This window comes from Monodelphis domestica, chromosome 3 (genome assembly GCF_027887165.1).
Source record: "Monodelphis domestica isolate mMonDom1 chromosome 3, mMonDom1.pri, whole genome shotgun sequence".
NCBI lineage: Eukaryota > Metazoa > Chordata > Mammalia > Didelphimorphia > Didelphidae > Monodelphis > Monodelphis domestica.
Genome location: NC_077229.1, coordinates 260,501,605 through 260,523,473, shown reverse-complemented (window position 1 = coordinate 260,523,473; position 21,869 = coordinate 260,501,605). Strand labels below are relative to the sequence as shown.

Here is a 21,869-nt window from a genome sequence, read left to right as displayed (position 1 = left end):
TTCTTTTTCCTCTCTTTTGATTTATTATTTTTAAAAAAACTGATATCTTTTTAAATACTAGGATTCTAAGGCAGAAGAGTGGTAAGGGCTAGACAATGGGGGTTAAGTGACTTGTCTAGGGTCACACAGCTAGGAAGTATCTGAGGCCAGATTTGAACCTAAGACGCCCATCTCTAGGTCTGATTCTCATTCCACTGAGCCACCAGCTCCTCCCCCACCCTGCTAATTTGGGGTTTTCTTGGTAAAAATACTGGAGTAGCTTGCTATTTCCTTCTCCAACTCATTTTTCAGATGAGAAAATGGAGACAAATAGGATTAAGTGACTTGACCAGGTTGAACTCAGGAGGATGAATCTTTCTGACTTCAGACCTGCACACCTAGCTGCCTCCCTTCTCTAGAACCCTGTCAATAAAAGCTCTATGATCATGTATGGAGGAAATGTGACCCTGGGCTTAAACTCTATTATCTATAAAATAGAGATAATAATAGTACCAGTTTCACAGACTTGTTGTGAAGATCAAATACTTTGCAAACCTTAAAGAGCTATAGGATTTTCAGATATTCTAATTGTGATGATGATGTTGGACCAAGTGCCTTTGAAGTCTTGTCCAGCTCCAATATTTTTTTTCAACAGACAAGAGCTCTCTTATTTCACTTAGTTGAGAAAAAGCCACAAGAATCACAGTGAAGGCAAGTGAAGTGAAGTGAAGGCAAAAGCATGAACAGTCTCTGGTCATCTTCCCACACGTCTTCATTAAACTCTCATTCTCCCACGCTTATTCATTAAAACTCTAGTTTGAAGCAGGCCACAGAGGTTATTTTCTGTTTGTTCAATGTTTTCTTTTGAAATAGCCAAAGTCTCCTCTCCTTATGAGGATATGGGAGATCTTTTTGCTCATAATTTAAACTCTATTACCCTATGTGTACTAACTTTATATATCTTTATATCTATCACATGCATAATATTATATTATATATAATTTTATATTTGTAGGAAAACACTTTCCCAAAATATTACTTATAGTATTATAAAATATGTTATTATATTGAAATCATATGTAACATACTTTTATATTTTCTATGATTTAGGAAAACACTTTTCTAAGAATTAGATTTTAATGGAGAAATATCAAGAAAGGATAGTAGAATCCTAAATTTGTTCTTTCATTGCCTTAGAGCATGTATTATTTGCTGGATCAACCAACACATATTCATTAAGCACCATATGCCTGGCCATGTGCTAGTCATTGAGGGATACAAAAACTTAAATGACAACAGTTCCTACCCTCAAGGAGCTTATATTCTATAGAAAGTATAATCAGGGACAGCTAGGTGGCTCAAGAGCCAGTCCTAGAGAAAGAAAGACATGGGTTCAAATTCAGCATCCGATCCTTCTTAGCTGTGTGACTCTGGGTAAGTCACTTAATCCCTCTTGCCTACTCCTTATCATTCTTCTTCCTTGAAACCAGTACTTAGTATTGATTCTAAGTTGGAAGGGTAATGGTTAAAAAAAAAAGTATAATCACAATAATTTTAGGAGGAAGGTGAATTTGCCGCTGATGAATATGCATGCTGTCTTGAATAAAGTAATAATCTTAATTAATTTCAAATTTTATGAAATATAAAAAGTTAAAACAGAATTTGTTTGAGGAAGTTAAAAGACTTAAACAATAACACATTTAATGCATATGATAAAGTGGAAAGATTGCTGATATTAGAATCAAGAGATCTATATTGAAATCTTGGCACTGTTAATTACTACTAGCACGATGTGACTGGGCAAATCACAATCTCACTTAGCCTCATTTTTTCTCATCTATACACTGGTGGTTGAATTTCCTACCTCACTAGGTTATTATAAAACCCCTGAAGTGGTATGTGTGATTAGTCAGATGTTATTTGTTGGAATTCAGGTCTTCTCAAGTTTACAAACTGCTTTTCTTAGAATGTTGGTAGTGCAAGTATTACAATATTTTATAAGGCATGTTTCTTCAAAAGAACTCAAAGCACTGCTTTCGAGTATTCTCACTCAGAAAATATTTTCATGTTCTACTCAAATGCTCTTATTAATTCTCTTCAGTATCCCTATGAAATATAGATAACAACAAAAATGCTAAAAATATAGGAAGAACTGGAAATAGCTTGTGTGAGACATGTAAGATTTTCAGATGAGAACTCAAAATATTTAGTTCATGAAGAATAAGGAGGGCACTTTTGGCAATCAAACCAGACCTTCCTACACAATGATTTTGACAGCTAATTAACAGCCATTGCTCTTGAAGATTAACTCATTTTGTCTTTAGTATTTACACATCTTTATTAGACATTATAGTACTTAGCAAAGGGTAAATCACTCAGTGCAGTATCTGGCACATGAATGCTAGTTATTGTTGTTATTATTGATGTTTTCAAAGAAGTTATACATCATTATGTAAACTCTATAAAGACTCTTGGAAACACAGAATGAACTTTATTCATTTAGTTGTTTAAGGGTAGTAAAGCTTTTTCAAATAATTTGTCAACTAGGTTAGTTCTTTATGATGCAAATATGAAAAATGTAGAGGAAGAAAACTTCTACCTTGGATATATTTCTAGAAAGAAAATGATAATAGTTTTAAAAATAGATCAAATGGAATACTATCTACGTCCTATGGACCGCTACCTCCAAAAAGCAACACATTATTCTGTATTTTTTTTGTTTCTCTTTCTTCCATGACAATTGTTAGAGTATCTGTTGTACTGAACTGAAGAAAATGAAAAGATACTTTAGTAGAATTTGGTAGTGCGATTGAACTTCAACTTTGTTGACTAAAATAACTCCTTAAACACTAGAATTGGAAAATATATGTCCATGAGACATCAAGAAATCATGAAACAAGTCAAAAGACTGAAAAACTAAAAGTAAATGTAAAATATCTCATCTACAAAGAAGGTGACTTTAGCTTGGGGGGGGGGGAGTTGCTCTTTACTATCAATAGATCTCTGACTTTTTTGATTGAATGCAGAAGTAACAATTAATAGCAAGAATCCTAGAACAGAGCAATAATGTAAAAGTTTATAGTTTAGTGTAGTTAGGTTTGTGTAAGAAATTTTCTCTCATGAGCAGTCAATAATACACAGTTAAATGAATGGGAATGAGGGTTTATTGGGCTGTGTTAATTAATCACCAATAATCCTATAATGTACTCTTTCATTAATTTCCTTTCTTCCAAAAATTGTCTTAGTCCACACACACAGTAAATCTTATATCCCAGTTACCATCCCCCTCCCAATACTTTAGTAAAGTTTATCTCTGGAGTATAGAAACACATAGAAAGTAGACTACTCTGCTTAACTCCATGCAAAAGTTTTTATACTCCAGATATAAACTTTTGCATGGAGTTAAGCAGAGTGGTTTAGAATGAGGACAACAAAAGTAGATGAGGAATAGGAACATATCTATGTCCTGATTTGTTATTTTTGGTTGGAACCTGAAATTTCACACCTGAAGGGAACTTCACTATGGAAATTCCCCTCCAAATAGTCAGATCAGAAACAAGGCCAACAAGAATTACTAGAAGAGCTAAATAAAGGAATAAAAAAGAGCAAAATAATGATTTTTTTGAAATCAAATAGTATTTGTAGAGGAAAAATTGGGCAAAGAAATCAGAGTAATGCAAGAAAACTATCAAAAGAAAACTAACATCTTGGTAAGAGGTATAAAATGTCACTGAAGAAAATAACTTCTTAAAAATTAGAATTGGCCAAGTGAAAGCTGATCACTTCATGAGACTTGAAGTTACAATAAAACAAGGTCAAAAGACCAAAACTATGGGGGGAGGGGGAATATGAAATATTTCAACAAAAAAGCAATTAACCTGAAAAACAGACTGAGGAGAAAGCATTTAAGAATTTTTGGACTACCAGAAAGCCATAGCCAAAGAAAATAGACTCTATACATCATATTTCAAGAAACTATAAAAGAAAACTTACCAGTTATATTGGAAATGAAAGGCAAAATAGAAATGGAAAGAATTTATCAATTACCTCCTGCAAGAGACCTCCAAATTAAAAATCCTAGGAATATTATAGTCAAATCCCAGAGTTTCTAAATCAAAGGAAAAAAATAGTGTAAGCAACTAGAAAAAAATTCAAATACAATAGAGCTACATTTAGGATAGTATAAGATTTAGCAGTTTCCATGCTAAAGAATTAGAGAGTATAGAATATTATATTCTAGAAGGTAAAGGAACTAGGATGACTAGTGAGAATAATCTATCCAGCAATGCTGAGTATAATCCTTGGGGTTGGGGGAGGGGGGAGAGTAGAAATGGCTATTTGATGAAATAGTGGACTTTCAAGCATTCCTGATGAGACCACCAGTGAATAGAAATTCACTGTTATTCAAACATTCAAATAAGACTCAAAAAGCATTGAGTTAAATATGAGTGAGAAACCATGATATTTAATAAGATTAAACTGTATATACTCCATTATGGGAAGATGACACATGTTACTTCTAATTTTATCATTATTAAGGTAGTTATCTGGAGTTTACATAGTTAGAGGACTTAGATATAAGGCTATTTTGTTGAGATAATCTCCAAAAAAGAATGGAAGAATGAGAAAGAATGATTCACTGGGAGAATAGGGTAAGGGAGAAGAAGATTGGGGAAATCTCACAAAAAGAGATACAAACAAGGACAAGTTTTTACAGTGAAAGGAGGTTATGCAATACTTTACTTTCATCTGAATTGGTTCAAATATGGAATAATGCATATATGCACACACAGTTAAGTATAAAAATTCCTTTTACCCAGCAGAAAGTAAGAAGGGAAAGGGCTAAGAGACAGGGAAACTGGGAAGAGGAAGGATAGTTAAAGGGAGGTAGTGATCAAAATTTTTGAGGAGGGGACAGGTTGAAAAAAGAAAAGGATAAATAGAATAGAATCTAGGAATTAAAAATATGAATGTAAATAAGATGAAATCACCCATAAAATACAAGTAGATTGGAGAATGGTTTAGAAACCAGAACCTAAATATGTTTAAAAGAAACATTCTTGAAATAGAGACACACACACAGAGTTAAAATCAGAGGCTGGAACAGAATCTTATATGCTTTAGTTGGAGTAAAGAAGGTAGAGGTAGATAATATGATCTCAGACAAAACAAAAGCAAAGATAGGCTTAATAAGAAAATATATTCAGGGAAATTACATTTTGCCAAAAGGTGCAACAGACAATTAAGTAATATCATTACTAAACATATCTGTACCAAATGGCATAGCATCCAAATTCTTGAAGGAAAAGTTAAATGAGCCACAGGAGAAAAAAAAGAGAATAAAACTATGCAGGTGGGAGAATTTAGCTTTTCCCTTTCAGATATAAAAAATCTTAACTGTAAAATAAAGAGGTGAAGGAGATGAATAGAATGTTAGAAAAGTTAAATATCATGGACTGTTATAGGATATAGAATAGGAATAGAAAAAAATATACCTCTTCCTTAGCTATATATCATACCTTCACAAAAATATTAGGCCATAAACATATATTAGTCCATAAAACCTCACAAATACAGAAAAACAGAAATATTAAATGTACCCTTTCCCAAGAAGAATGTAATTTAAAAATTACTTTTAATAAAAGGCCATACGTGTATATTAAAAATTAATTTGAAACTTAATCCAAAGAAATAATGGGTCAAAAACAAGTCCTAAACAATTGATAATTGCATTAGCGAGAATAGCAATGAGATTATATTAAAAATTTGTGGAATGCAGCCAAAGCAGTACTTGAGGAAAAATTTATATCTCTAAAAGCTTTCATTAGTAAAAGAGAGAACAAATAGATATATAATTTCAGAATGAGCTTTAAAAAAACTAGAAAAAGAACAAATTTTAAAAATCCAAATAAACATCCTAATAAACTTCAAAGGAGAGATTAATGAAATTGAAAGTTAAAAAATCAAACTATATCAAAATATATAAATATTAGTTTGATTTTTTAAAATATATGTACATATACATATATTTAAGAAAAACAACAAACCATTGGCTAACTTGATTTTAAGAATTAAAAAGAAAACCAAATTGCCAGCATTAAAAAGGAAAAGGGTGAAAAACCATCAATGAAAGTGAAATTAAAAGCCATTAAAAGCAATTTTTCTCAACTATATGCTAATAAAACTGACAGACTAAATGAAATGAATATTTACAAAGATTTGCTGAGATTTATAGAAGAAAGAGATCTCTTAAATAACTCTATCTTAGAAAAAGAATAAGTCATAAATAAATTCCTTGGGAAAAACCCTCGGGACCAGATGGATTAACAAGTAAATTCCAGCAAACATTGAAAAAAATTAATTATAATACTGTAAGTTATATTTAAAAATAATTTTGAAAAGAAGCTTACCATATTCTTTCTATGTGACAAATATAATTTTGATACCTATCCTAGAGAGAGACAACACTATAGAAAACTATGGACAAATTTCTTAATTGAATGTTGATATAAAAATAGTAAATAAAATATTAGCAAGAAGATTATAGCAATATATCATAAAGGTTATATACTATTACTTTGGAGGATTTATACCAGGAATGCAGAACTGGTTCAGTATTTAGAAAACTGAAGCATAATTAACTATATCAATAAAAAGGGGGAAAATCATGTGATTATGACAATAGATATAGAAAAGGCTTTTTTTTTTTTAAACCCTTGCCTTCCTTCTTGGAGTCAATACTGTGTATTGGCTCTAAGGCAGAAGAGTGGTAAGGGCTAGGCAATGGGGGTCAAGTGACTTGCCCAGGGTCACATAGCTGGGAAGTATCTGAGGCCAGATTTGAACCTAGGACCTCCCATCTCTAGGGCTAGCTCTCAATCCACTGAGCTACCCAACTGCCCCCTAGAAAAGGCTTTTGAAGAAATACAATACCCAATTCCTATTAAAACCCTATTTTACTAGGAATAAATAGAACTTTATTTTCAAAATGATAAGTTGTATCTGTCTAAAACCAAGAGCAAGTATTATCTGTATTGGGATTCCAGTAAGATGTGTAGTAAAACAAAGTATCCAATATCACCATAATTATTCAATATTGTGCTAGAAATGCTAGCTATAGCAATAAGATAAGAAAAAGAAATTAAAGGAATAAGAAGACAATGAAGAAACAACTCTTTGCAAGATGCTATGATGGTAAAAGTAGAGAAACCTAAAAACTAGTTGAAACAAATAACTATTTCAGCATATTTGCAGAATATAAAATAAGCCTGCACAAATTTTATATATATGTGTGTGTCTATATATATAAATATATCTTAAAATTCTGCAGAAAATAGAGAAATTCCATTTAGAATAACTTCAGACAGTATAAAATGTTTGTGAGTTTACCTGCTAATATACATACAGGAATTATATGAACACAATTACAAGACACTTTTCACATAAAAAAGAAGATCTAAGCAACAGGATTGGCTGTATTGATAGAATAAAACTGACAATACTGTGTAAATTAATTCACTTATTCAATACTATACCAATCAAACTACCAAAGAATTATTTTATTTTATAGAACTAGAAAAAATAGAAACAAAACTCTTCTGGTGAAACAAATTGTCAAAAATACAAGGAGTATCAATTAAAAAAAAAAGAAGTGAAGGAAGGCAGCCTATTAATATCAGATTTCTAACTATACTACAATGTGGTAATCATCAAAGCAGTCTGGTACTGGTTAAAAAATATAATCAATGGAATAGATTAGGCACAATATACAGAAGTAAATGACTATAATAAATTAGTGTATAATAAGCCCAAAGATCCAAGACACTGGGGCAAGAACTCATTATTTAAAAAAAAAACACAAAACAACTTCTGAGTACATTATAAAACACTGTGGCAGATACTAAACATAGATCAATATTTCACATTGTGTACCAAGATATGGTCAAAATGGGTACATGACTTAGACATAAAGCATAAGCAAAGAATCAAGAAAAGAATTGCCTTTTAGATCTATGGATAATGGAAGAGTTCATGACAAAACAAGAGCTAGAAAAGTCATAGGAGGTAAAATTGATTATATTAAATTTTTTAAATTTTGTACAAACAAAACCCATGCAGCCAAAATTAGACAGAAATCAGGAAATTGGGGGAAATTTTATAGTAATTTTCTCTGATGTCTTAAATATATAGGGAACTGAGGCAAATTAATATATAAACAAGCATTTTTCAGAAGAATTTGAAATAAGAGCTATCAATGGTCGCATAGAAGATGTTCTAAATCACTAAAAATTAGAGAATGATGAGTTAAAATGACTCTGAAATACCATCTAATACCCATCAGATTGACTAAGATGACAGAAAAAGAAGACAAATGCTGGAGTGGATGTGGAAAAATAAGTTCACTAATGTACTGTTAATGGAGCTTGAATCAGTACACCCATTCTGGAGAATGATTTGGAACTATCCTCAAAGAGCTATGAAACTGGGCATATCCTTTAAATCTAGTAGTAGTACTACTAGGTTTACTCCCCAAACAGATCAAAGGAAAAGGAAAAGGACCCATATGTACAAAAATGTTTATGGCAGCTCTCTTTGGAATTAGAAAACTGAGGATTAGGGCATGCCTGAACAAGTTGTGCTATATCATTGTGAGAGAATACCAGTGGGATATAAGAAAGATTAAGGAGGATGGTTTCAGAAAATACTGGGAAGATTTATATGAGCTGATGCAAAAGTGAACAGAACCAGGAGAACATTGTACACACAGCAATATTGTAATAATAATCTTCTGTTAAAGACTTAGTTTCTTTGATAACTCAGTTTTCCACAACAAGTCTAAAGACTAATGATGAAAAATGCTATCCACTTCCAGAGAAAACTGATGAGCTCTGAGGGCAGATTGGAATTTATTTTCTTTCATTTTATTTTTTCTTGCTTTTTTTTTTTTCTGTTGCATGGCTAGTATGTAGGGGTGGGGAGAATCACGTCTTCCTTTCCAAAGTCAGTACTCTATCTACTAAACCAGGCTTCCATATCAAATGACTAAGTGTGTTTTATGTATTTAGATCATTCATCTGTACTAGAGTCAAAGTAGGGATAGGGATGGAAAATGAGATAGAGAAGGTCAATAAGCTTACATTCTATGTAGTAGAAACAATATATTACCACCAGCACTCCCCCCAAAATTCTGCTGTTAATAATCAAAATGATCCTGATATGGAATTGTTAGTTTTTTATCTGAAAACTGAGGTATGTGTTGTGATGCAGAAATTTACATACATTGAAATGTATGCTATGATTCTGATAATATAAAACAGTTAAATTAAGGTTGTGAACCAATGTGCTTTAATTTTAATAGTGCTTAGAGGCTGATACCTTTAATAATTATCTACTTTTAGAGTCTGGGGTTATAAGACTCGATCAAGACTTTTGAGGCATCCTTTTGAATGACAAATCCCAGAGACTCCTTTTTATTGTATTAGAGCCTGTGATAGAGACATGAAGAGAGAAAGGTTGATGCAAGAACCAGGATTCCAACCAGGAATGGCAGTTAGAGACTTTTGCTGGCCACACTGAGAGGAGAAACTGGGTTTTTGGTCTCTGTGTCTCTGACTGAAGGTTACTCTCTCGCTCCCTGGAAATTTGAAGCTGGCTGAAAGGCCTTTATGAGGCTGACTTGGTTTTTGGGGTTTCTCTGACTCTGAGCAGTTGAAGTTGACATTGAGAAGAAAAACTTAGCTTTTGCGGACTTGGTCTCTGTTTCTCTGGCTCTGAGCAGTTGAAGCTGACCAGGGGAGAAGCTTTTGAGTTGGTGGTCTATTTGAGAGTTGAGCTGGCCAGAAGGAAAATTAGAGACTTTGAACTTTGTTTCTTTCTGGGTTTAAGCTGAGAGATCTGGCTGATTTGTGAAGAAGATAGAAGACTTTGAACTGCTGTCCTCCACCTCCCTGTCTTAAGAGTCACACTTGTGACTCCTCAAACCCTCAATTTTACCTCATTTAGATTAGGGAAATCCTCATCACTCTTACCTCAGTTTCCCATCCTGTTATCCCAATAAACTCCTTGACTGAGAAAGCAACTAGAATATTTTTAGAGTTCACTTAGAAGGGAGGGAAGGAGCCAAAGGCTTCAAGAAGAATTGGGTGGAAAGAGGTTGGTTAAGGGAGGGAGTGAGGGAGGAAGGAGGTCAGGAAATAGATTGAAGAATCAGCCATCATCAGTAGGGATCAATAGGCAGAAACCCCAGAGTAAACCCCAGAGCATTCCTTTATAAGCAGTGTCCCCTGTGTACCAGCATCTCTGTATGTGTGGCATCTTTCAGCATTTCTCATTTCTACATCCATTACTAATAAGCAGCTCTCTCAAGACATAGCCAGAGAACAGCAGTTTCCCCTCAGTTTACCTTTCTCTATCTCAGTAAGTAACAGTTTCTCTCAGTTTACATCTTCATTTCAAGCCCAATAAGGCATTGATAGGGATAGCTTTATACTTTAAAAAACATTTTTACTTTTTTCCCCCATGGTTACATGATTGGTGTTGTCTCCCTCCCCCTTTCTTCTGTAATCTGGGAGTTGACAAGCATTGTCACTGGGTTATACAGGTATTTTCACTCAAATCCTCTTTCCATATTATTCATTTTTGTAATAGAGTAATCTTTTAAAACCCAAACCCCAAATCATATACTCATATAAACAAGGGATAAATCATATTTTTCTTCTGCATTTGTACTCCAATAGTTCTTTCTCTAGTTGTGGATAGCGTAAGTCTCTCAGAATTGTCCTGGATCATTGCATTGCTATTAGTGGCAAAGTCTTATTTTTTGATCATCCCACAATGTTTCAATTACTGTATACAATGTTCTCCTGGTTCTGCTTATTTCACACTGCATCAGTTCATGTAGGAAATCAAGCAGTTCTTCATTCCTAATAGCACAATAGTATTCCACCAACAACCTATACCACAATTTGTTTAGCTATTTCCCAATCACCACAAAAAGTACAGCTATAAATATTTTTGTACAAATAGATCCATCACCATCTTTTAAAATCTCTTTGGGATACAGATGTGGTAGTGGTATTGCTGAATCAAAGGGCATGCATTCTTTTAAAGACCTTCTGGCATAATTCCAAATTGCCTTCCAGAATGGTTGGATCAATTCACAACTCCACCAGCAATGCATTACTGTCCCAACTTTGCCACATCCCCTCCAACATTTATTATTTTCCTTTGCCATCATATTGGCTAGTCTGTTAGGTATCAGGTAGTACCTCAGAGTTGTTTTTATTTGCATTTCTCTAATCAGGAGGGATTTAGAACATTTTTTCATATGATTATTGATAATGTTGATTTCTTCATCTGAAAACTGTCTATTCATATCCCTTGACCATTTATCAATTGGGGAATGACTTGATTTCTCATAAATTTGACTTAGTTCTTTATGTTTGAGAAATTAGATCTTTTATCAGAGAAATTTGTTATAAAATTCTTTGCCTCAGTTTATTGCTTCCCTTATAATCTTTGTTGGATTGATTTTGTTTCTACAAAACCATTTAAATTTAATATACAGTGATCCCACACCTATCATAGGAGTTCCTTTCCAGAGACCCTCGCGATAGGTGAAAATCTGCAAAGTAGCAGCATTATATTTATTTTCTTATTTATGTATATTTTAAGACTTTATAAACCCTTCCCACTCTCCTATAAACCTTTTCCATACTGTTACTAACTTATGGTCAATGAACCAATCAGTTCCCAGGATATATAACATAGCAATGTGGTTGGTTGATTTTCATTTCATCAGCCAATAGTGTGCCACAATAAGTGTAATTCCTCAGATACAGGATTAGATTTTTTTTTAACCTGGGATATAGTGAAACTGCAATAAGTGACCCATGATATAGCGAGGGATGACCATAATCAAAATTATTTATTTTATATTTTGCAATATTCTCTATCTCTAGTTTGATCTTCTTCCCTTCTTAATAGATGTGACAGGTAGACTATTCTACTTTCACCTAATCTACTTATAATATCACTTTTTATGTTTAAGCCAGGGTGTGAGATATTTATCTAAACCTAATTTTTGCTATACTCTTTTCCAATTTTCCCAGCAGTTTTTGTCAAATAGTGAGTTCTCCCAAAAGCTGGGATCTTTGGGTTTATTGAACACTATCTTGCTAGGTTCATTTACCCCTAATCTATTCCATTGACCCACCCTTCTATCTCTTAGCTACTACCAGATTGTTTTGATGACCCCTGCTTTATAGTACAGCTTAAGATCTGGTACTTCTATGCCACCATCTATCACATTTTTTTCATTAGTTCTCTTGATATTCTTGATCTTTTATTCTTCCAGATGAATTTTGTTATTATTTTTTTCTAGTTCCGTAAAATAGTTTATGGTAGTTTGATAGGTAAGCTTTGTACTTTTAAAGTTAATTTGTAAATGTTCTGGGTTTTGTTTCTGTGCGCCAGTAAATACTGGGTAGGTTTTTTATTTGTTTTGTTTTGAATGAGGTAGGCTTGTAAATCTTCTTGGTTTGGCTTTGTACAGGATGAACTGGATGAACTTCGTGCAGAAATGGAAGAGATGAGAGACAGCTATTTAGAAGAAGATGTTTATCAACTGCAAGAACTCAGACGAGAATTGGACCGTGCTAATAAAAACTGCCGTATCTTGCAGTACCGTCTCAGGAAGGCTGAACAGAAAAGCCTGAAGGTTGCTCAGACCGGTCAGGTAGATGGAGAGCTCATCAGAAGTCTGGAGCAAGATTTAAAGGTATGTGATCATTAGAACTCAAGCATGCCTTCCTGACCAAAAAAAAAAAGAAAAAAGTTTTTTGTTGGCATTCAAATCTTGGTTCTGGGAATGGAAAAAAAAAGACTAAGTAATTCTCAAATTTGTGGTCTATGTGGCATCTCTGTTTTCTTTATCTCTATGTTTTTTGAAAGACATTAAGTTGGAAGTATATTGTTTATGAGATTTTGAAGTATAATGATGATGATGATGTTGATGGCGATGATAGATAGAAAACTTTTAAAGTACTTTATGGTTTAGAAAGCAGTTTTTACATATTGATGATTCTAGTACGTTCTTTTGGGAAATCTGCCTCAATAGGTTGTTGAGTATACTAGGCCTATAAGAGAGTCTTAGAAAAGTTTAAGAACAGCTAAAGTGTCCTTTATCAAGATATATAAAATAAAATTAATCAAACATCTTGATAAGGAATCCTTAACCTGTTGTCTGGTCAACTTTTAAAAAAATTAATATTGCGATAACTATATAACATTGTTTTCCCTCATTTTCTCATGTATTTTATTCATTTTTAAATGTTATCATGAAAGGAGTTCTACAGATCTCATCAGCCTTACCTGCCAAAGAAGTCTATGACACAAAAAGATTAAAAATCATTAGAGCTTGTCAGCTTGTCTCCAAATAGGATGAAAACCCTCTAAGAATTTCCTACCCAGCTTTATCCACAGATACTTTTGCTTCATATACCCTATGTTCCCATCAAATAAGACTCTTCACTTTTCCCCAAATGTCCCTCCATGCATTTTATTCATACTGCCCTTTCCACCTAAGATAGCCTTCTCTCCTTAGCTCTGCCTGTATAATTTCTCCCCATCTTTCAGTGGCCAGTTCAACTGCTACTTTTCCATGAACTCTTCTTTGATCTCATTTTCTGTCCCTGCCCCACTTTCACAGTCCTAAACATTACATAATTTCCTCTTCTCTTGAACTACCTTTGTAATTCAGTTCAACTCAAACATTTAGCTAATTGGTACACATTTCATCTTACCATAAATTCCTTGAGGACATGTACATTATCTTATTCTTATTTGTATCCTCCATGACATTAAACAAAATGTCTTTAACATAGTAGCTATTGAATGAATGAACATCTACTGTGGGATGCACATAAAATAATTTTGGAGTGTGTTAAAGAACTCATTTTCTCAAATGACCTGTTAAAGATACCCATTGCCATTTAGCATGTTTAGGTCACTTTTTATTCCCAGATGGTGTTAAAATCTGACAATCCTGACATGAGCAGGAGTCTTACAGTCACCATATTATGGAATAGGAAATTGGGGCATAATTAATTTTCCCAAGTCCCTCTGCAGGTCAAGGGTAGAAAGGAGAATAAAATGATATACAGTAACTCTAGAATTTCTGCTTTTTGATGTCTCCACTGGACTTTAGAAACTCTCTTGACCCACATTGCAAGTCATTTATCTAAAGATTAATTATATATCACTGCCTCTCCTTAAAGCTAAGCAATTCTGAGAAATTTCATTTTAGTCTTTCATTATGAGAAGAGAAAAAATGCTTCTCAATTCTATTAAAAGTGATAAAACACTAGCAATCAAAGTACCATTAAATATATAATGTGATGGAGATTGGAATTTCTATAGTGATCTCTTTGCCTTCTATGATGAAAAAATCAGATTCTTCCTCATTCTCTATTGAATGGTAAAAATGTTCATCAGATTTTAAATATAAAGTATCTTATCACATTATACTTATATGAAACATTTTTAGCTATATCTACAATTTGAATTTTAATAAATTATATATGCATGTATGATGTTCTGTCTGTGAATATATGTATTCTGCATATTATATACATACTTTTTTCCCTCTAGAGGGTTTGGGATTTTCTACAAGGCCTAAATGTTTAAGTTTTTATTTGTTTTGTTTCATTGATACCCTTTGATAGCTACCATAGCTCTTTCTCTTTCTCTCCTCCTTATTGGGTTCTCCCTTGTAACAAAAACAATCTGAAAACACATGTACATTACTAAATAGATGCTGTGCACTTACTATCTGCTGGACTTTGGAGATATGAATACAAAAATAGGGTAATTCTCACCCTCAAAGAGTTTACCTTATTGTGTGGTGGGGAATTGAGGGGAAGAAATAATGTTATCATTAATATTACTTAAGTAATTACTTAATATTACTTAAGTAAGATAAAAGATATAGATAGATTGATAGATGATAGAAGAAAAATATATACATAGTGTAAGATATAAAAGATGTATATATATGTATACACACACACACACACACACACACACACACATATATATATATATATATAATAGTGATTTGGGGATGTGCAAATACTGCACATAACTGAGGAAAAAGATTTATTGAAGGAGGCAAAGTAGTGCCACCTCCTCCTCCCCCATGACTGACAAGGTATACAATACTCCATTGTAGATTCCACTGGAACAAAAATTAAACTAAAATTAATTAATTTTAATTTTAAATAAATGTATTCTTAAAATAACCCCCTTTCCTTATAAAAATGTAAGACATGTAAAAAGTAGTAAAAACTTTTTTGTGATCGACTTTAAAACTGGGTTATAAAAATATATCTTTAAATCTAGGACAAGGTTCTTAACCTGAGGTCCATAAACTTTTAAAAAATATATAGGTTGAAATCTTCAATATAATTGGTTTCCCTTGTAATCTTATTTCTGTGTCATTTTGGATCTCATATTTTAACTCTCTTATTTAATCTCTCATAAGATTTTAGCCAATTGAGTCCAATCCACTGCATCTAATTTCCTTGTTTTACAGATGATGATACTGAGGCACAGAGAAGTTAAATGACTATTCTAGGCTCACACAGCAATTCTGTATTTTCTTTTATGCATTTGAAAACATTGTTATAAGAAAGGATCCATAGGTTTCACCAGACTCACAAAATAAGGACTGGGGCATACATAGTAGATGACACAAAAGAAATTTAAAATCCCTGGTTTAGAGTAAATTTATATCCTGGCTGAATTAATAGCTTAATTGCAGGGTGATTTGTCAGAGGGTATTGTTGAGGCAGTTCAGGAAATTTAATTAGAGTAGATAATCTTCCAACTTTGAGTAACTATGATCTTGTATTCCATTTTCTAAACTAGTTGTTAAGTCATGTCTTACCTTTTGTGACCCTGTTTGAGATTTTCTTGACAAAAATACTAGAGGGGTTTGTCATTTCCTCCTTCAGCTCATTTTAGACTGAAGTCATATTTAAACTCAGGAAAATAAGTCTTCTTGACTTTAGGTCTGGCATTTTATACTTGGCGACCTCTAAACTAATATGTTGCTGTAATAGTTCAAAGTTTTCATAATGGAACCCAGAAACACCTGTCTCCAGATCTGATTCCATAACTGAGCCACCTAGCTGCCTGTCCCTAAAATAGAAATTCTTAACTGGTTTTGTGCCATGGACCTTTTGGGCAGGTAAATTAAACCTTTGGACCTTTAGATAGAATAATGTTTTTAAATGCATAAAATAAAATACAGAGGATCACAAAGGAAACCAGTATATTTAATTTCACACACACATAAATGCACATAAATTCACAAAGTTAAGCCTTTGAATCCCTGGTAAAAATCAGTCCCTGTTCATTTTCTTGAGAACTATTTGGGTGGGTTTAGTTGCTGTTTGAGTGTACCACTGTAAAATTTAAAATATATCTCTAATAATAAAAAATATTATATTTTATGAGGTTTATTAAGGATCATTAAAAGTCAAGGAATAAAGAAGATACAAAATAAAAACCACATGCCCATGACTGATTAGCCCATTTAAAAATACCACACTTAGCTTACCACTATACTTGCTACATCTTTGAAAAGGAAGGAAGAGCACGTGGGAGGCATTACTGCCAGTTAAATACCAATTGTGATCTTGCCTACGTGGAGACTCAGGAGAGATTATAGGGAATTCTGGGAGATACCAAGGACTTCTGGGAATTGAAGTCTAGAGTTCAAAATCTCCATTTTTACACCACACATTTAGGTGACAGCCTATATTTATCTTTGAGCTTTATAACCTCAGGATCCTTATACACATGGTTCAATACAGGTGGCCAAAGATGTATCTGTCAGACTGCACCATGAACTTGAGACCGTGGAGGAAAAACGTGTTAAAGCTGAAGATGAAAATGAAACCCTGCGACAGAAGATAATTGAAGTTGAAATATCCAAACAGGCCTTGCAAAATGAGCTGGACAAGTTGAAAGAGGTAAGCAAGTGAGAACATTTGTCAGAGCCTTGCTTTTGAGATGAGATGGTTTGTTGATTTGGTTACCAATATCTGATTCTTCTTAGACATTTGAAAATATTCCATATAACCTGCTTTTGTGCTGATTAATTCTTGCATGTCCAATGAGGTTTATTATTGTTGGGACATGGGAATTAAATGTTTTATGTTTGTGAACTTCCACTCCAGAAACAGATCACATTATCTCTATAGTTAAATACTCTTAGAGAACTATCTGGGGAAACTCAGAGATTAAATGACTTTCCCAGGGTCATATAGCTTATGTGTTCCCATGTCTGGACTCCAGGGCCAGCTCTCATAAGATTTTAGATTTAAAATGGAAAGGGATCTTAGAAAACCATTGATATCCAGTTGAATCCAATCCATTATGGCCAATTTCCTCATTTTACAGATGAGGATACTGAAGCTTGGGGAAATTAAATGACCATTCCAGACTCACACAGCTAATATTTTTATGGCAGGATATGAATCTAGGTCTTCTTGACTCCAAATCTAGTACTCTGTCCACTGTGTCATACTACCTCATAGAGTTCAATAGTCAGTTGTGATATGGAGTCTTCCATTTCAGAAAACTATGAGAGAGCTTGGAAACAGGATGATGAACTAAGATCCTCTGATTCCACATGCAATACTTTCCGTTGTGCCACAGCCACACTAGAGCTTTGTTTACTAGCTATGTCCCCACCCCCCCCATTTCTTTCTTTCTTATTTGATTCACACCCATAATGAACTCATCCTTTGCCTTCCCCAGTTCTTCTCCTCCTGTGACCTCCGTTCCCACTGTGGAAAGGTGACTGGTCTTTGAGTCAAGAGTTCCTAGCTCAAATCTGGGTTCTTTCACTTGCGCAAGCAATTAATAAGTTGCTTCACCCTCTGGACCTCAGTTTCCCATCTGGAAAACAGTAGGGTTAAACTGAGATATTTTCCAGTTCTCAATCTTTGATCCTGAATTTCTTCCTTTCCCATTTCTTCTATCTCTTTGTGCTGCTTGAAACCTACCTTTTTGAATAAACAACAACTCTTAGCACTGTCCCCAAGGTTGCTTACTCTTTCTCTCACATTCCCTGACCCAAAATTCCAAGAAGACCACTTGACACATTACTAGCCCCCATTTTCCCTTCCATGCCCTCCCTTGCACCACTGTCTCCTAGGAAACACATTTTCTTTTTAAAAGTTCATGCCATTCTGTGCAAGTCTTTGTTATTGTCACCTGTGAATTTCAAGTTATTCTCTGTCCAAATAATTTTAATATTTGACTTATAGTCATTTCCACTCCATCCATTACCACTTTTAAAAACCTTACACTCCCAGTTTTTCAGCATATTTTACTCAATTCAGTCTATCTCATTTTACCTTAACTGCTCACAGAAGCAGTCATACCTTAGATAATTCCTTAGATACCACCTTTAGGCAGATACTATGAGAGTCTAGTTAAGACTGATGTCTTTCCTAAAATGTGGCATTTAGTACTCCAAAATGTAGTCTTATACAGACAGAGAATATCCTCTTATCATAAGAAACTCTGCTTCTTAATGTAACCTAGTATCACATTAGCTTTTTGGGTGGTTGTTTCACACTTGCCACATGTTTAGCTACTAGTCCTCAAAACCCCCTAGCAAGTACTATCGAGTCATACCTGCCCCATCTAGTACTTGTGAGACTGATTTTTTAATGTAAAATTTTAAATGTATTACCACCAAATTATTGATTTATTCAACTCAATTCAATACAAGATTCTATCTGTTCAAGATCTTACTGACTTCTTCCTTTCAAGTATTCTTACATTTTATTCAACCTCCATGTACTTTACTATCTGGCTGCATTGACCTACTCACCATTCCTTATACAAGGTAGTCTCTCTCCTGATTCCATAGCTTTCTATTATTGGAATGCTCTCCTTCCTCACCTCTGCCTCCTAAACCTATATTCTACCTTGCCAGTGTCTTCCCTCTTATATTACTTAACATTCTTCCTCTCCTTTCTTCCTCTTCCTCTCTCTGTCTTTCAGTATTTCTCTCTGTCTTTCCCTCTTCCCTCATTGCTTTTCTGTTTCTGTCTGTCTCTGGCTCTGGCTCCATCTCCCTCTCTCTCCCTCCCTCCTTCTCTCTCTCTTTATGTGTGTCTCTCTCTCCATCTGTCTCTCTCTTCTTCCCCCCATTCATTTCTTGTCCTTCCTTCTCTCTCCCTTTTCCTCTCTCTCCATTTTTCTCCCTCTCCTTATTTCTTCTTCTTCTACTTCTCTTTCTCCCTCTCCCTTTTCTTCTCTCTCTCTCTCTCTCTCTCTCTCTCTCTCTCTCTCTCTCTCTCTCTCTCTCTCTCTCTCTCTGCATGTGACATATATATACACATACAGATAGACATAGATTTAGCTGTATATACACGTGTTCTGCAAATATATCTATTAACATCAAATAAAAAACAATCACTGGGGAATGAGTGATCTCCATGGTTGTTGACACAGAAATATTCAAAACAGTAGCTAATGCCAAGAACCTTCAGAAAGCAACACAATTGCTTAGGACAGCTACATTGAGGAGAGATGAGGGCAATCTGTCTCCTCTTCCCTTGATGTTCTCATGTACCTTTATCATTCTGATTGAATGTTGTCAGCCTGCTGCCTCCCCAGACATTTAAAAACTGAGCTGAAAAGGAATATTCAATGGAAATGAAATAAGTCATTTATCCCCAGAGCTACTGTTAGCTTCAGAAGGCCTATGATACTGCATGTTTATATTAATCATGTAAGCCCAACGGCACAATGATAAATAACATTTATATAATGCATGAAGGGTTGAAAGTTGCTTTATAAATATTATCTCATTTTAATCCTCTGAACAACTCTGAAAGGAGAGTGTTATTAGAATTACTATTTTATAATTTTGCTCAGCTAGATTGAGGAAACTGAGGGAAACAAATGTTAAGTGATATCGTACAGCTAATAAAAATCTGAGACAGAATTTGAACTCGTTGTCTTGATGAAGTCCAGTGCCCTATCTGCTGTGCCACAAAGACTTGTATAGTTGATACAACTAACTACATTTAAGTATTCCAAAAGATGGCTTTTTTTTTAAACTTGGAGAGGGAGAACTCTGATGACACCTGGAATCTCCCAGAACATGGATTCACCCCTCTCTCCTCTCCTAGAAGCAGAAAGTGCAAATCTAAAAGGTGAATGAAGAAATACTTATCAGGAAATTATATTTGGTCAACTGTTAATTTTTTTGTTGTTGTTATTTGGGGAAATCATACATTTTGGTAAAATCATGAGCAAAATTCTTATTGCCTTTTATCCTAGCTATTTTCCTCATTCTAAACCTATTTATTTACTTTATCGTTCCCTACACACAAACCCACACATTCATATTTAATAATGATATGTGTCTTAAATTCTGAAAAGATGAAGAATATTTGGTATATTATGAACATTGATAGCCACAGTGGGAGCTGTCACCTCTAATTTCCATAATCCTGGGAGCTTTGATATAGTGCCCCCCTAAAAAGATTAAGGAAGGTCTAAGAGAGATGCAGAGAGGTGGGGACATAGAGGTGGGAGACAGAGAGAGAGAGAGGCAGAGAGATAGGGGGATGGAAGACAGGTTTACACTATAGTGGCCAGAGTCCTAGGTTCAGAAAGATTTAGATCCAAATTCTACTTTCTAAAACTACCTCTATGACCATTGGCAAGTCATTTAACCAACATCTCTAAGACTCAGATTCCTGATCTGTATAATGGGAATAATAATGCATCTATAGGACACCTTCCTGGAGCTATTTTGAGATATGAATTAGAGGCTGTATGTGAAATGCTTTGCAAGTTTTCAAGTATACTTTTCTATTATGATTATTAATGCTACAATTACCACTGAGCTTTGGATACAACCATTCCTATAACTCCACTGCAGTCCAACACATAAAATCTCTCTATGGATGTCCGCGACATAGGGGGATGCAGAGACACACTAGAAAGGCCCCTACAGGCCCCCTGTCACCCCCCACTAGTTTCACCTGCCTCTTTTCTAAGACAAATAGCTTTGAAGTGACAATAAATATCCTTGGCTCTTAATGATCACTTATCCAGAGGTTCTGGCTCATCCTCATGTTCAGTTCTTGCCCACAGGTAGCTTCATAGTGGGAGGGAGTCTCAGTACTGAGGTCCATTGCCTACAAGTGATGCTTATAAGGCCTCATGATCCAGCTGCCCTCACATCTCAGTTGTCCTGGCTTTCTTTAGATTGTGATGGGTTTAGGATTGCATAAAAAGACCTCACTCCCAGTCTCAGGCAAAAAGAAGGTCAATTATTCCTGTGCCTTTAGGTAATCTTTAATAAGTTCATCTAGGTAATGGCATTGCTAAGAGGTTGAAATGTTCTTCACCATCTTTCTTGCAGCCTTGTTTGACGTACCTTTTTGGAAAGGAAAGAACATAGATAGCTTCAAATAAAGGCTGAATGATATACAGAACAAAACAGCTCAGGAGTCTTAAATGGTGGCATGAATACCATACTAGCCTGCAGAAAATTTGGGTTTATTCTTCCTTTCATCAATAACAATTTATGCAACCATGGGCCATGGGCTTGGCCTTTAGATATGCCTCCTCTATAAAATGGAGATAGTAGATCTTTGCCTGTTTGATGGCAGGGAAGCTAACCAATCTCTAGAGAGCTCTTCCAATTTCATTCATTCATTCATCCATGCATGCATTCATGTTTCATTCAGAAGATGATCAAAAGAATCCCTGAGTTCTATTTAATTTATGCATGTACTACAGGGCTCTCAATACCACATGTAGAGAATAATCTCAAAATGGAAAACCAT

General features: G+C 34.4%; 1 protein-coding gene across 8 annotated transcripts in view; it reads left to right on the top strand.

The window, feature by feature from the left end:
• The window catches only part of MTCL1 (microtubule crosslinking factor 1), a 166,431-nt gene that overhangs the window by 14,433 nt on the left and 130,129 nt on the right, over positions 1 to 21,869 (top strand). For all 8 annotated transcript variants that reach the window (XM_056823678.1, XM_056823674.1, XM_056823672.1 and 5 more), the window contains exons 2-3: positions 12,533 to 12,757; positions 16,857 to 17,015. In XM_056823678.1, the coding sequence (XP_056679656.1) occupies positions 12,533 to 12,757; positions 16,857 to 17,015 (384 nt within the window). The remainder of the gene's footprint in view (positions 1 to 12,532; positions 12,758 to 16,856; positions 17,016 to 21,869) is intronic.